Source organism: Camelus ferus, chromosome 13 (genome assembly GCF_009834535.1).
Source record: "Camelus ferus isolate YT-003-E chromosome 13, BCGSAC_Cfer_1.0, whole genome shotgun sequence".
Classification (NCBI taxonomy): domain Eukaryota; kingdom Metazoa; phylum Chordata; class Mammalia; order Artiodactyla; family Camelidae; genus Camelus; species Camelus ferus.
The window spans coordinates 35,716,438-35,730,586 of NC_045708.1; the positions used below are offsets into that span (position 1 = coordinate 35,716,438).

The following is a 14,149-nucleotide window of genomic DNA, read 5'->3' on the forward strand; positions in this document are numbered from 1 at the left end:
AAATCCTGGCAGATCATACTGCTTTTCAAAAATATGTTGCCCTTCCTTCATATGAATTGACTATACTGCCTGGGAATTAGTTTGTTTTTCAGTGGTGTGTGTATATGGCAACTGTAAATTACTGACATGAGACAAGAAAACCAACAGAAGAATGAGAGGTTGCAGAGAGATCTTCATAGGGAATCCAAACTTGGAGTACCAAGACTAAATCTTGTACGTTTGGCTAAAGCCTTTTGCTGTGAGCTATACTCTCAAGACTCCATGATACAGTCTTTGGAAAAAGCACTTTGAGGATTACTGTCTTGGTGGAACAAGAGGGAAAATCCTAGGGTCAGGTGAAGCCCTGTAGGTAAAGTGTAGGTTTCCTTAAAGTAGTTGGAAGGGAGAAATAATACTAATCTTACTATGAAAAATTGAAAAAGGAATTCTCTCATGGGAGAGTAAGGAAAACCAAGAAGCAAAGCAAGGAACTAAAGTTTGTCCTTGGGCAACAATCTGTGTGGGGTTTAACTTTCCTTTTCTCACTTGTCCCAAACTGTTGAGATAAATCATATTTAGCTGACAATGTTCAGAGTTCTCCCATATATTTAATTCCTTCTAGTTGGCTCTAAACTACACTCAGTCCTGTGTCAGTGGTGTCGTAGAGAATTAAGAGAATTAGCAGTAAAGTGAAGTGGGTGTTCCTGAACCCCTCTTCTGCGGAAGTCAGCATGCCAGGAACAGCATGTGTCAAGGAAGAACCAGGATCCCTAAATTCCAGACACTGACCACTGCCTGCCTAACACATGACTCAAGTTACAGTACAGCAAAATGGAGAGAAACAAGCAACCAGGTGAAAGAGCAAGTAGGCCAGATTGACTTGAGAGGGGAAATTAAACTTCTCACTTTCTCCCAAATACACTAGAAAAAGATGACCCTGAAGGGAGAAGGCAGATGTTAGATTATAGGGCTATGGTTTCAACTGCTTTAAAGAATTTTATCACTATGTGTACAAAGTTTGCATAGAGTCTTCCAAAATCAGCTCTCTCAAAATCAGAGAATGATAACTTATTTTTTGGGATTAGATTTTTATTAATGTTTATTCAAAGCATATATCTTAGTTCTTTCCATTTTCATCAATACTTTTCATTCAAAACAGATTTGAACAGGATCATAAAAACATACACTGTTATGTTAGAAAATGTAGATAAAGAAATTATGGTTAAAGATTAATACTATCAGAATAACAGAAAACTTAGTACACAGAAACACAAGCCAAAAAAGTTTTCCAGAATCATTACATAGGGCTATAAAATCGGCTATGAGCTTTGCAGTGGCCAAAGCAAAGGGAAAAGTAGGATGAGTTACAAGAATCATATTGTTTTTAAGATATAAAGACCTTGTTATATAGCAGAAGAAACAGCTTTTTTTGAAACTGAGTCCTGTGAGAAATGTCCCTCACCAGTCTCATAAAGAAGAAATAATACACAGAACAGCTCTCCATAATAAACATAATAACAAGTCACTTTCAGGGGTTCCTTATGGTGTCCTCCAAGTAAGCCTCACACATCACACTACTGCTTCAATCAGTAAAGAACACTTTGTGTTCTTAGATAATCTATTTGTATTTTTAATAAATACCAGATAACAAAAGTCAGCATATTATAGTTATTACCCTATAACTCTTGAAATAAAACAGTATCACTGTCACAGATATATAAGAATATATTCCTAATATGACCATTATTAGGATATTTCTAAAATAAAACATAAGCATAATCTTCTTACCAAGACCACACTGAAGGTATCCACTATTTTCCTCACCTGTGATTCTTTCACATTTTCAACAGTAAAGTTGAACCAGACTCTGAAGCGTGGATTACAAGTATCCGGCCTAATGAACAAATCATATTCAAATTCAGAGACCTGGTCCACCCGTCCAAGGTTACCTGTTAATGAAAATTGAGAACTGGGTTTTAATAGACATTCATGTAACTAAATAGGACATACATTTAAATATTCTGAGCTCTGGCAGTGACATTTGTCATCATTCAGTTCTTTTAGGTTCAACATTCATAGCCTATAAGGCTGCCAACTCTGAATGCAGCCCAGGATAAGAGGAGACTTTCAACTAATCTAGGCCATGGTGCAAGCAACTCTTCCTGTCTTTATGATCCAAAAGATCTGTTTGTGCTACAAGTGTCTTTGACAGAATGGGAATGCTGTATAGAGCATGTGACAAGCCTCCATAAACCAAGTAAGAATCATAACCAAACTTAAGTTCCTAGTTAGGAAAACAAACATGATAATAATACCTTGTGAATTTTGTATTAAGCTTTATGCTACAGAAATTACCTCTAACATATTTGATCTTGTTTAATTCTCACAACAGGGCTATGCAGTTTGTACTATGTTTGGTATATTTCCAAAATTCTATCAGAAGACATTAAAGAAAATATAAAGTAGAACAAGGTTTAAACAAAAATTAGAGTAGTTGCTGCATAAGAATAATAATGGTAAATTGACAACCAACCATAAAATTAATGTCCATTTCCTCCACCAACAGAAGCTATATGAAAAATGTATAAACTTAGGTGTGACTCCCATTCTTTGTCTCTCCTCTCTCTGCCTGATATTCTAGTGGGTTGTGAATTGCACAAAATGTTATCAGTGAGGTGGGATAAAAAAAAATCAAAGCAAAGAGTTTGATGAATTCCCAAACAGATAATCAAAAACAAAAGAAGAATAAATATGACTATGTAAAGCAATTAATTGAGAAGTCAGCATTGTATTGCACTTGAAGAGCATGGCAATATCTTTCTTTAAAATATGCTGTAGTATATCTTTCTCCAAAAGAACACTCAGAATTAAACTTTAATCAATTTGCTACACCACATCCACAAAAGAAAGGACAAAAATCACACGATCATCTCAATAGATGCAGAAAAAGCATTTGATAAAATTCAACACCGATTTACGGTAAGAACCCTTACCAAAGTAGGTATAGAGGGAACATAGCTCAACATAATAAAAGCTATTTATGACAAACTTACAGCCAGCATACTACTCAACAGTGAAAAACTGAAAACCTTCCCACTAAAATCGGGAACAAGACAAGGATGCCCACTCTCATCACTTCTATTCAACATAGTCTTGGAAGTCCTAGCCACAGCAATCAGGCAAGAAAAGGAAATAAAAGGGATCCATATTGGAAAAGAAGAGGTAAAATTGTCACTATATGCAGATGACATGATACTATACATAGAAAACCTTAAAAGTTCCACAAAAAAACTACTAGAACTGATAAAAGAATTCAGCAAGGTAGCAGGATACAAGATTAACATATAAAAAACAGTTGCATTTCTTTACACTAACAACAAAATGTCAGAAAAGGAAAGTAAAGAAACAATCTCTTAAAATCACAACCAAAAAATATATATATACTTAGGAATAAATCTGACCAAAGAGGTGAAAGACTTCTACACAGAGAACTACAAAACACTGAATGAGGAAATTAAAGATGACTTAAAGAAATGGAAAGATATTCCATATTCTTGGATTGGGAGAATTAATAATGTTAAAATGGCCATACTACCCAAAGCAATCTACAGATTTAATGTGATCCCTATCAAATTACTCAGGGACATTTTTTTTACAGAACTAGAACAAATAATCCTAAAATTTACATGAAATCACAAAAGACCCAGAATTGCCAAGGCAATATTAAAGAAAAAGAACAAACCTTGAGGAATAACCCTCCCAGACTTCAGACAATACTACAGAGCTTAGCAATCAAAACAGTGTGGTACTGGCACAAAAACAGACATATGGATCTATGGAACAGAATAGAAAGGCCAGAAATAAACCCACAGATTTATGGTCAATTAATCTTTGACAAAGGAGGCAAGAATATACCATATATATATGGTTGTAATTACTCCATTTTCACTCTTTATTTTGTTTATGGGTGTCCTCTCTCTTTTCTTTTTGGTGGGCCTGGTCTGAGGTTTGTCAATTTTGTTTACTCTTTAAAAATAACAGCTCTTGGTTTGATTGATTTTTCCTATTAGTTAATCTCTATTTTATTTATTTCCTACCTCATCTTTACTCTTTCTTTCTCTCTGCTGATTAACTTTTGTTTGTTCTTCTTTTTCTAATTCTTTTAGGTGGTAGATTAGGTTGTTTACTTGAGATTGTTCCTGTCTTTGAGGAAGGCCTGTATCACTATGAATTTTGCTCTTAGGACTGCTTTAGCTGCATCCCATAGGTTTTGTGTGGTTGTGTTTTCATTGCCATTTGTCTCAAGGTATTTTTTAAATTTCTTTTTTGATTCCATCATTGACCCATTCGTTTAGTAGCATGTTGTTCCACGCAGTCTTTTTTATTTTTTTCCTCATTTTTTCCCTCTGTGGTTGATTTCTAGTTTCATGGCATTGTGGTCAGAAACGGTGCTTTAAATAATTTCTGTTTCTTAAATTTGTGGAGGCTTCTTTTGTGTCTGAGAATGTAGTCCACCCTAGACAATATTCCACATACACTTGAAAAGAATGTAAATTCTGTTTTGGGGGGATGTAATGGTCTAAAAATAACAATAAAGTCCAACAATTCTATTGCATCATTTAGTATCTCCCTTTCCTTATAGATTTTTCAGTCTGGAAGATCTGTCCAATGATGTTATTGGAGTGTAAAAATCTACTATTATTGTATCCTCATCAATTTCTCCCTTTATGTCTGTTAGTATTTGTTTTATATATTTAGGTGCTCCTATATTGGGTGCATATATGTTCATGAGTGTAATATCCTCTTCTTGTATTGTTCCTTTTATCATTATATAGTGTCTTTATCTTTCTTTATGGCCTTTGTTTTAAAGTCTATTTTGTCTGATATGAGTATTGCTATCCCTATTTTTTGTCATTTCTTTTTGCATGAAATATTTTTCTAACCTCTCACTTTCAATCTATTTGTGTCTTTTACCCTAAAGTGAGTCTCTTGTATGCAGCATAATGTATGCTCTTGTTCTATTATCCAAGCTGCCATTCTATGTCTTTTGATTGGAGCATTTTGCCCCTTTACATTTATGGTAATTATTGATAGATATGTGTTTATTGCCAGTTTAAACTTTGTTTTCCAGTTGACTTGGTATTTCTTTGTTCCTTTCCTCTTTTTTGTTGTTCCTTTTGTGGCTTGATAATTTTCTTTTGTGTTAGCACAGTTTCTTTTTGGGTTTTTTGTGACTATATTATATGCTCTTTATTTGTGGTTACCCTATTTTTCAAGTATGTTAACCCATTAGCATATCTGTTTGCTTTAGAATGGTAGTCTTATAGGCTCAAACACATCCTAAGAAGAACAAAAAGAAAATTTACATTTTCTTGTTCCCCTCTCCCACCTTCTATGATTTTGATTTCCTCTTTTACATTGTCATATTTATTCTCTTGCAGCTCAGTGTAGATCCTGCATTTCCAATTATGGTTTACTTTTTTATACAGCTTCTTGATTCTTTTCTATTTAGAAAAGAACTTCTGGCTTTTCTCTTAGGATAGGTTTAGTATTGCTGAATTCTTTTAGCTTTTGCTTCTCTGAGAAATTCTTTCTCTCTCCTTCTATTCTAAAGGATAGTCTTGCTGGGTAGAATATCCTCTGTTCCAGATTTTTTCTCATTTAAGACTTTGAATATATCTTGCCACTCCCTTCTGGCCAGTAGTGTTTATGTAGAGGAATCAGCTGAAAGCCTTATAGGTATTCCCTTATAGCTAACTCTTTGTTTTTCTCTTGCTGCCTTTAGAATCTTTTCTTTATCTTTAACTTTGGGCATCTTAAGTATAATATGTCTCGGTGTAGGTCTGTTTGGGTTCATCTTCTGTGGGACCCTCTGTGCTTCCTGTACTTGGATATCTGTTTTCTTCTTCAGGTTTGGTAAGTTCTCAGTCATAATTTCTTCAAAAACCTTTTTAATCCTCTTTTATCTTTCTTCTCCTTCTGGGACCCCTATTATGCATAGGTTGGCACACTTTATGTTTTCCCATTGGTCCCTTATATTTTCAATGGCTTTCATTTGCATTTCTGTCTATTGTTCTCATTGGGTGATTTCCATTATTCTGTCTTCTAAATCACTTATTCATTCTTCTGAAGTATTTAGTCTGCTATTGACTGCCTTTAGCTCGGCTTTTATATCAGCCATTGAGTCTTCTGATTTTAATTGATTCCTCTTTATAGTTTCTATTTCTGTTATATAGTATTTTTCATTTCTATTGATATTCTCTCTTATTTCCTTCAATCTTTTCAATACCCCTTGAAATCATGATCTAGTAGATGGTCAAGGTCTATTTCATTGTTTGTTCTCTAAGAGGACTTCTTTTGTTCTTTTAATTGGGAGTGGTTCTGCTGCTTCTTCATTTTACTTATATTTCTCTGACTGTATGAATTTAGGAGTAACAGGTATTTACTGTGATCCTGAAGGGCTTTTCTCTTTTTAAGTGGAAGCACTCCTTTGTAGACCATGCAGATACAATAATTTTGTTGCAAAGGCTGTTTTCAGTATGGGTGATCTCAGTGTCTTTCCTCTGTGCATGCTGGCTATTATCCCCTTGATTTGGGGTGTGGTTGGTGTTGTGGTGACCAGAGCCTGCCTTGTTTGTTGAGCGGGTCCTCCTCTTTGCTCTGTGGTTTTCACAGCAGGTGACAGGGGCTTTGTCTGCTCACCTGTTGTTGGGATAGAGGGCTTCAGACCTGTTTCTGAACTGCAATGTGTGTTAGGTGGGGCTGGATTACTTCCACTGAAAGAGGAGCCACTGAGTACTCCTCCACAGATGTTCACCAAGATGCACTCTGTGTGGTATCTTCTGTCACTTCTTACATAGGTTTATAAAGTACACTTTGTTGACGCTGCCCTTGTCCTTGCCACAGACTGTCAGCAACCTGCTCTGGTGTCCCCCAGGTTCTGCCCCTGCAGAGCCACCAGTGCAGATTGCCCAATGTCAGGCACTAGGACCCATCATAGTGCAACGCAGGGTAAGCCCAGACAACAGCCCCACTTCTGCATATGGTATGCAAGTCTGATGTTAATACCAGGCCCATCCATATGTGTGCCAGAACTCCACTCATTCGTCTCAGAGATGCAGGCCCAAAAAGGCACCAGTGGAGCAGATCTGCCCTCATTGCCTGGGGCTAGAATCAGATCTCAGTTCTACCTGTGAAGTTGCAGGCCCCCTAGGTCTGTATTCAGGTTTTAGCCCCACCTCCACCAGAGAGCTGTACATCAGGGACTGTGCTCCTCTGGAGCATACTCAGAAGATACCTGTGTCTGAATCCTACCTCTCTTCTTGTGAGAATGCACACCAACAATGGTGCCAAGCAATGCCCTCTGGACTACTGGAGATGGCTGCTATGGCCAGGCTGTGTCACACCCCTCCCCACAGTATGCATCAGCAGTTGTGCTTTTAATGATGGGCCCAGGCTGTTCTGTTCTGCACATATTCCTAGCCTCAGCCTGCACCACACTCCAGCAACCTGAGGCTTCCTCTGTGCAGTCAGCCCCAGTGTTCTCCCTGGGCTTGATCACAGAAGCCCAAGCTCCAGAAGCCCATCCCAGCCCTCCCCAACAGGTCTGCTCTTGGGCTAGGGATCTGAGGGACCCTCTGTGCTTGTTTCTCTCAGTTCTGTCCACCAAGTTACTGCTGCTTTCTCCTCCAAGCCTCATAAGCTCTATTTTTGACCCCACTGACCTCCCTGTTGGAGAAGGGACTTTTTAGGGAGACGGTGCTTTTCCTCCTCTTCTGCTCCGTCCCTGGGCAACAGATTGCACACTGATTTCCTTTTTCTTTCTTTCTTTCTTTTCCCCTCCTACCTGGTTTTTTGAGGATTTTCTTTTATTTACGAAGTGAGAGATATTCTGTCAAAGTTCAGTATGTATTCTGTGTGAATTAATCCATTTTATATGTAAATTTTGGGGAGAGGGAGAGCTATGCATCATTCTACTCTGCCATCTTGGAACCTCCCAATTTTCTTTATATAAAACATGTTAAACAGTTCTGTTGATTTTTCCAGAATAACGAGGTACTTATTTTTCCTCTGTATTTTGGCTGTGTTGTCTCTTTTAATCCAGAAATATATAGGAGTTCCCCTCCAAAAAATCTCTCTCTACAGAGAAATATATAAAGTTTCTACTTCCTAAAAAGAAAAAAAAAAATGGTATGCAAAAAAAAATATTTCTTTCTGCTTTCTAAAAGGTTGTTTTACTCATCTATTTTTTTCAGATCTCTTATCGTACACAAGCTATTTTAAGCTGAAAACTATATTAAATTATCTGGGAAGTAGACAATGAACAACATGTAACTTATATTCTGAACTTTAAAATGCCCATTGGAACTAGTGAATTGGGATTCAGGGTATCCTAGCAACTGACCCTCTGCAGCCTATGATTCTCTGAAAGAAGGAAACCCAAATCATACAAGTGACTATCTTCGGAATATAAAATAAAAATGAGAAACCCCTGGAAATAAAGAAGAAGAAGAAAAGAACACTATAATGCTGAAAAATCAGCAAAAGTCATATGAGTTTCTCATCCTGTCCAGCCTATTAATTTCCAAAATCTTACCTTCTACAGAAAAGTAATCACACTTATTCAACCAGTCAGGTGAGAAAGATCCTCTCTGAAAACAAAGTGTTCACCCACATGAGAGAAATGACCTCTTTCCAGGTATCATTTAGAGCTCTGGATAGGGCAGTTTACCAAATGGGGCCTCCTTCCCTGAAGGAGTTAATCTCTCCCTCCTCAGTAAATCCACTTCTTCCTGGGAATGTGTTTGTCATCTTGGCTCACCATTAAAAAAGAAATTTTTATAGCTGTGCATTTGCCTAATCAAAAGACTAAGAAGGCAAAGTGACAGAAATCAGTGTAGTCACCTTATAGCATTGTTGTATTGTAGTCTGTGTGATTAAATAATCACTAACAATGCAGAATCATAATTAGCCCTTCCACCAGAAGAGGCAGAAATTAAAAAAAAAAACACTTGAAAGATACATATTATTGCATGAATATCCTCAAAACTTTATACTGTCTAAAAATAAAACCAAAAGGAATACTGGTCCCAGCAGTAAGTATCTTCAAGCACAGCAATACAGCAATACATTCTGGCTACCTAAGGAAGCTAAAGTAATCTTGTATCTCTTTGGTTCAATTACCAGATGTTTACTGAGCACCTGCTATGAAATAGGCATTATGTTATTCACTAGAGATTCCAATGTGTTCATACAGAATAGTGATTAAAACTACAGACTCTCAAATAAGACTGCCTGGATTCACAATACAGCACTACTCCTTACTAGCTATATGGACTACATATTGTGCCTCAAATGTTTCAATTGTAAATTTACAAAGTTGTAAGGATTAAATGAGTGATACATGCAGAGGGGAGAGAACACTTCCTGGTACACAGAAGTAGTAAATAGGACATGAAAAAGGCTATCAATCAATTGAGAGAAAGTAACAAATAAGTAGTTCTAATAAAACAGTGTAAGAATCATATTCAAGGTATGCAAAAGTGTTACAGGGACATAGAAGTGAAAAGCCTAACCCACTTGTGAGTGCAGGTCTGAAGTGACATGTGAGTTATATATTGAAGGATGAGTAGGAGTCTTCCAGATATCAAACAGGAGATGGTAGAAAGAGCATTCTGTGAAAGAGAACAGAGTAATTAGAAAGGAAGACTAGGCCAGGGAATTGCCATATGACTGGGGTCCAATAAGGTAAGGAGTAGCAGGACATGAGGCTGAAGAGGTAGATTAAGGTAAGGAAATGGGGAGCCACTGGAGAATTTTAAGACAAAGAGTAGCACATCAAATTTGATTTTTAAAAAAATTTATCTAGGGGTAGCATAAAGATAAAATGAGAGACTTGATAAAGCTTGATATAGAATCAGTAATAACACACAGGAACATACTGCAGTGAGTCAAGCAAGAAATGATGACAACTCATTTGGTGAGAGGAAAGAGTATACAGAATCCACAGATGTTTGTTAAGGGATAAACTCTTCTTCCCCCCTTGATAATTTTATTTAAATGTTTGATTAACCTTCATGGGAAAGAAGGGTTAAATCTTCAACATTTATGAAAAATAATAATACTAAAATTTCCTTTCATCAAAGAACAATGAGCCCATCTTAGATACGAGTTCATCATCAACATAGAACTTAAACAATGGGGTGGGTGATGATTTGGCAGGTTTGGACTAGATAACCAAAGGTTCCATCCAACATGAGGTGGGTTTACTGACAAGAAATGATGCTTAAGCTTCAAGGTTTGTCACTTGATAAAGGTACTTATAAAGGCTGAGAGTGGCAGAAAGTTATGGTAGGAATAGATAACAAGGCTCTATTTCTTTGAAGCATTTCTGGTAAGTAGCCTAAAGAGATTTTAGCAGAAAGGGACCTTAATCCCCAAGGTGCCAGTAATTCATTGTGATCCCCTTTCTTATTCTGAAAATACAATTTTGTATAATTTTTATTAAAGAAGACCTTCTGATATTAAATAAACTTCAGGCCATATAAAACTTAGAATAGCCCTTGCTTCCAGCCTTTGGCTTCTGTGGCATTAAGAAACAGAGAGAACTGAAGTCTGACTTCTGGAGTTAAGAGAATATTTTCACATTAACCTGTAAGAATTGATTCTCCAAGTAAACAAAAGATGATTTCCTTGAAATATATTAGGAACTATTAACCAGCAATTAAACACTGAATACATGATGAATAATTAATGCTTTATATCTCACCTAATAATGAATAAAAATAGAGATTTGAAGGTTAGATGACATTTTCAAAGTCACTTTCTTCAAAGATTAAAAATACTTTCTGGCACATATTTTTAAGAGGATGGACTATTGATTAGAATGGCAGTCAGAAGACCTGGTATAGCTCTGGATCTATCATTGCTTACCTTTTTGACCTTGGGCTTCTGACAAGATTACTGTCTATTGTAACTCTGAAAAGATTCTCATATCACCTTCTCTAGTTACTTTACTAGCCTTCTCTCACTCCATCTGTACCAACAAGCTCAAGTCTCTAATCACATCAAGCCCCCAACTCTCTTAGTCCAACTGCCACAAAGGTGCCTTTAGTGGATTTTCTACAACCTAAAAAAAGAAGTGCAAAATCAAATTCTTCCAACTTCATGACCCTAAAGGCAAGAAAATGCCTTTCTCCTGATTTAAGAAAACAAAAAACTCTTGAGAATGGTTCTGATTGGCCCAAACATGGAACACGTGTGGAGCACATGCCACTCCACAAACCAATCTAGTGGCCAGGTTACTATAAATTACCCTAGTTATCTGCTGAGCCCATTGCTCAAAGAAATGTAATCTGCTATCAGTAGGGGAAGAGGTAAAGATGTATAATTCAGCCAGCCCTACCAATTTGTATCAACCACAAAGAGAGTAAGGAACTAGTTGTTCATGACCAGATGAGAGTTCCAGCTTGGTAACTATAAAATTAGTGATGGTTATTAACTATAATAGGTAGTGCAGGAAAAGAAGTTATGAAGGAATTTTTTTTTTAGAAACATCAAGTTTGATGTATCTATGAATCATTCTAAAGGTAATACTCAATAACAACTAATTGTCTCTTTGCAAAAGAATAGGACAGATACAGAATGTATGTGACAATCACAATTCAGGATTTAGAAGAATACTGAAATTTCATTTTGAGACAGGAGGGAAGGGGGCAGGGCATAGCCATTCAAGGAATGACAGCAATTAACACCAAAATTAAGGAAGATTCAACTCCCAGTAGGCCTTGAGGATTAACATGGGGGAGATTTGACTTTTAGTAGAACTTGAGCTTCATTAGATGCTCACTGTAACATATTAGCATGATAAATAACATGCCCACAGGCGCCATGAGAGTCCCAAGGCTAGCTATAGAAGGTCAAAGAGTGGGCAGTGGCCAAGTTTCTGGGAATCCCAGACCCTTCCCCAGGGCACTTGGAATGGTTCTCCCACTTGTAGGCGTGCAGTTACCAAGCCCATAAAAACTGGCAACACCAAGCCTTGTGGCCGCCTCTCTTGCTCCCTCCTCTTCGGAGATGGCCTGCACTCTGTCTATGGAGTGTGTACCTACTTTTACTCTAACCTGAGCACCCAACCCCCACACCTCGTGGCCTTTCTCTTGCCTTCTGAAACAGCCTACACTCTATACAGTATGTATCTCTCTAAATAAATCTACCTTTACTCAACTGTGGCTGGCCCTTGAATTCTTTCTGCACGAAGCCAAGGACCCATACCTGGTGGGGCACGTCCCAGGGACTCAACTGAGACCTGGAACATGGCCCTCCTCACACCCCATCTCCGTTTTTCCTGCATCAATTTCTGTATCTGAAATAAAAGCATTAAATCCAGGGAATATTTCTTTGCATGTAGTAAAGACTATTTAAAAATATTGTTCTAGGGGTCTTTAAATGCATTTTGGCAGAAATTTGAGCTGACTGAAGATTTCAAAAATCTCTCTAAAAATACTTATGCCAGTATTATTTTTATGAAAGATGTAAACAGTGCTGTGTCATAGGTAGATAAGACATGTACCTGCCAAACACAAGAGCTGCTGTTTTGATTGCAGTTCAGTCACAGAGATTTATAAACCTGTGAAGCCTTCTACTTTCTCAGAGTAAGTATCAGAAGCACTGCTTGCTAACAGATAATTTGTTCGAGTCCATCTTAGAAACGAATCATCCAAATCTTCTGAAAAAAATTGCAGGTACCTTATAAAAACCCAAGCATTTGACACCACAGGTTCTACTAAGCCAACTTAAAACATTTTGATTTCTTAATATCTACAGTCATATTCCCTAAGGTGAAATGATGCTTCCCGAAACTCTCCATTTTGTGGTTCAATTAGACATTTACAGCAATAGGAAAGAGAAAAAAAAACTGTATGGAAGAAGGGGTTTTGCACAGCCACTCAAATCAAAGTTGACAATTACCTTGATGCAATAAATAATATAACTTGAGAGTTTTTATTAGCCCCAAAGTAATTTTCAAGTTGCATAAAATATTTCTTCTATATATATGTGGAAGTTCTTTTACCCCTCCTGCCCAATACATTTAGTGTTCATAAAATATTCAACATGTTGCTTCCAATGTCAATTATAAAGTATCTGTTACTGGAAGAAGGAAAATCCATTTTGCAAAATGATAGGGAGATTACCCAGCATAACTATAATTATCATTTTTTAAAAAGGCACAGAAAGAGAGACTTTAAGCAATTTAAAAATCTTCTTAAGCCACACACTGTGTTTTCCTACAGAGGATTTTTAAGATGAGAAATAGACCTTGAGGGTCTTAGACAGGCCTGAGGCACTGTTTAAAAAAAAAAAAAAAAAAAAAAAAAGGTCAAACATTCTGCTAAAAAGCACTGCTATCTTCAGAACAACAACTTATCAGCCAGCTTGCAGCACCTCCTTATTTACAGCTATTGGTCCCAAAGGAAGTACACTTGAGTGTGGGCCAGGATTACTTTGTAATGAGTTTGCCAGTACTGATACAGGAAACAAATTTGTTACAGTGTGCCATTCCCAGCTCAGAAACTTTAGCAGGCACTTTTTCTTTTGGTGAGGAAGAAGGGGTAGGAGGAACACAAAGGAGAAAGAGGAAAGCTGGAAAGAGGAGAAATGCCTAACCAAAAACAGGCATGTTTGCTTGTGTTCCTAATATGCAACCAATAAGGACCCTGAGGAAAACAGCTGCAAACACAATTTGGAAGATTCAGTGATTACCCAGTTTTATCTGTCCATCCCCAGCCCAGAGGCTTCCCCCAAAGCAGTTCCATAAAATGCTAGTTTTCAAGGGGTAGCCTAACACTTGCACTCTCAAGTCAAGCCCATAAAAAAAAAAAAAAAAACTTTGAAGCTCTGCATCTGTCACAGATTAGTAACAAAAGGGCAAATGCTTCACTATACACCTAGGACACCTCCATATTGTGTGTTCACTTATAGGAACCTAATCTGCCTCTTCATGTAGAAAAGTGTGCACCATGATAAATGGTGGAGGATAGAGAACTAAACCTTATCTAAGAGCTGTCAAAAAATCTATTGTTGGAAATACACATGAATAGAAGTAGCAAAGGCAATCTTTGCCTTTTAAAGAAGTAGTTTTTCAAAAGGAGAATTACACAAAGTGCTCCTG

At 37.1% G+C, this 14,149-nt stretch overlaps 1 protein-coding gene across 1 annotated transcript in view; it reads right to left on the reverse strand.

Annotated features, from left to right (window-relative positions):
- The window catches only part of AGBL4 (ATP/GTP binding protein like 4), a 1,086,468-nt gene that overhangs the window by 923,523 nt on the left and 148,796 nt on the right, over nt 1-14,149 (reverse strand). Inside the window, exon 3 of the mRNA XM_032494231.1 lies at nt 1,804-1,928. Coding sequence (XP_032350122.1) covers nt 1,804-1,928 — 125 coding nt within the window. The remainder of the gene's footprint in view (nt 1-1,803; nt 1,929-14,149) is intronic.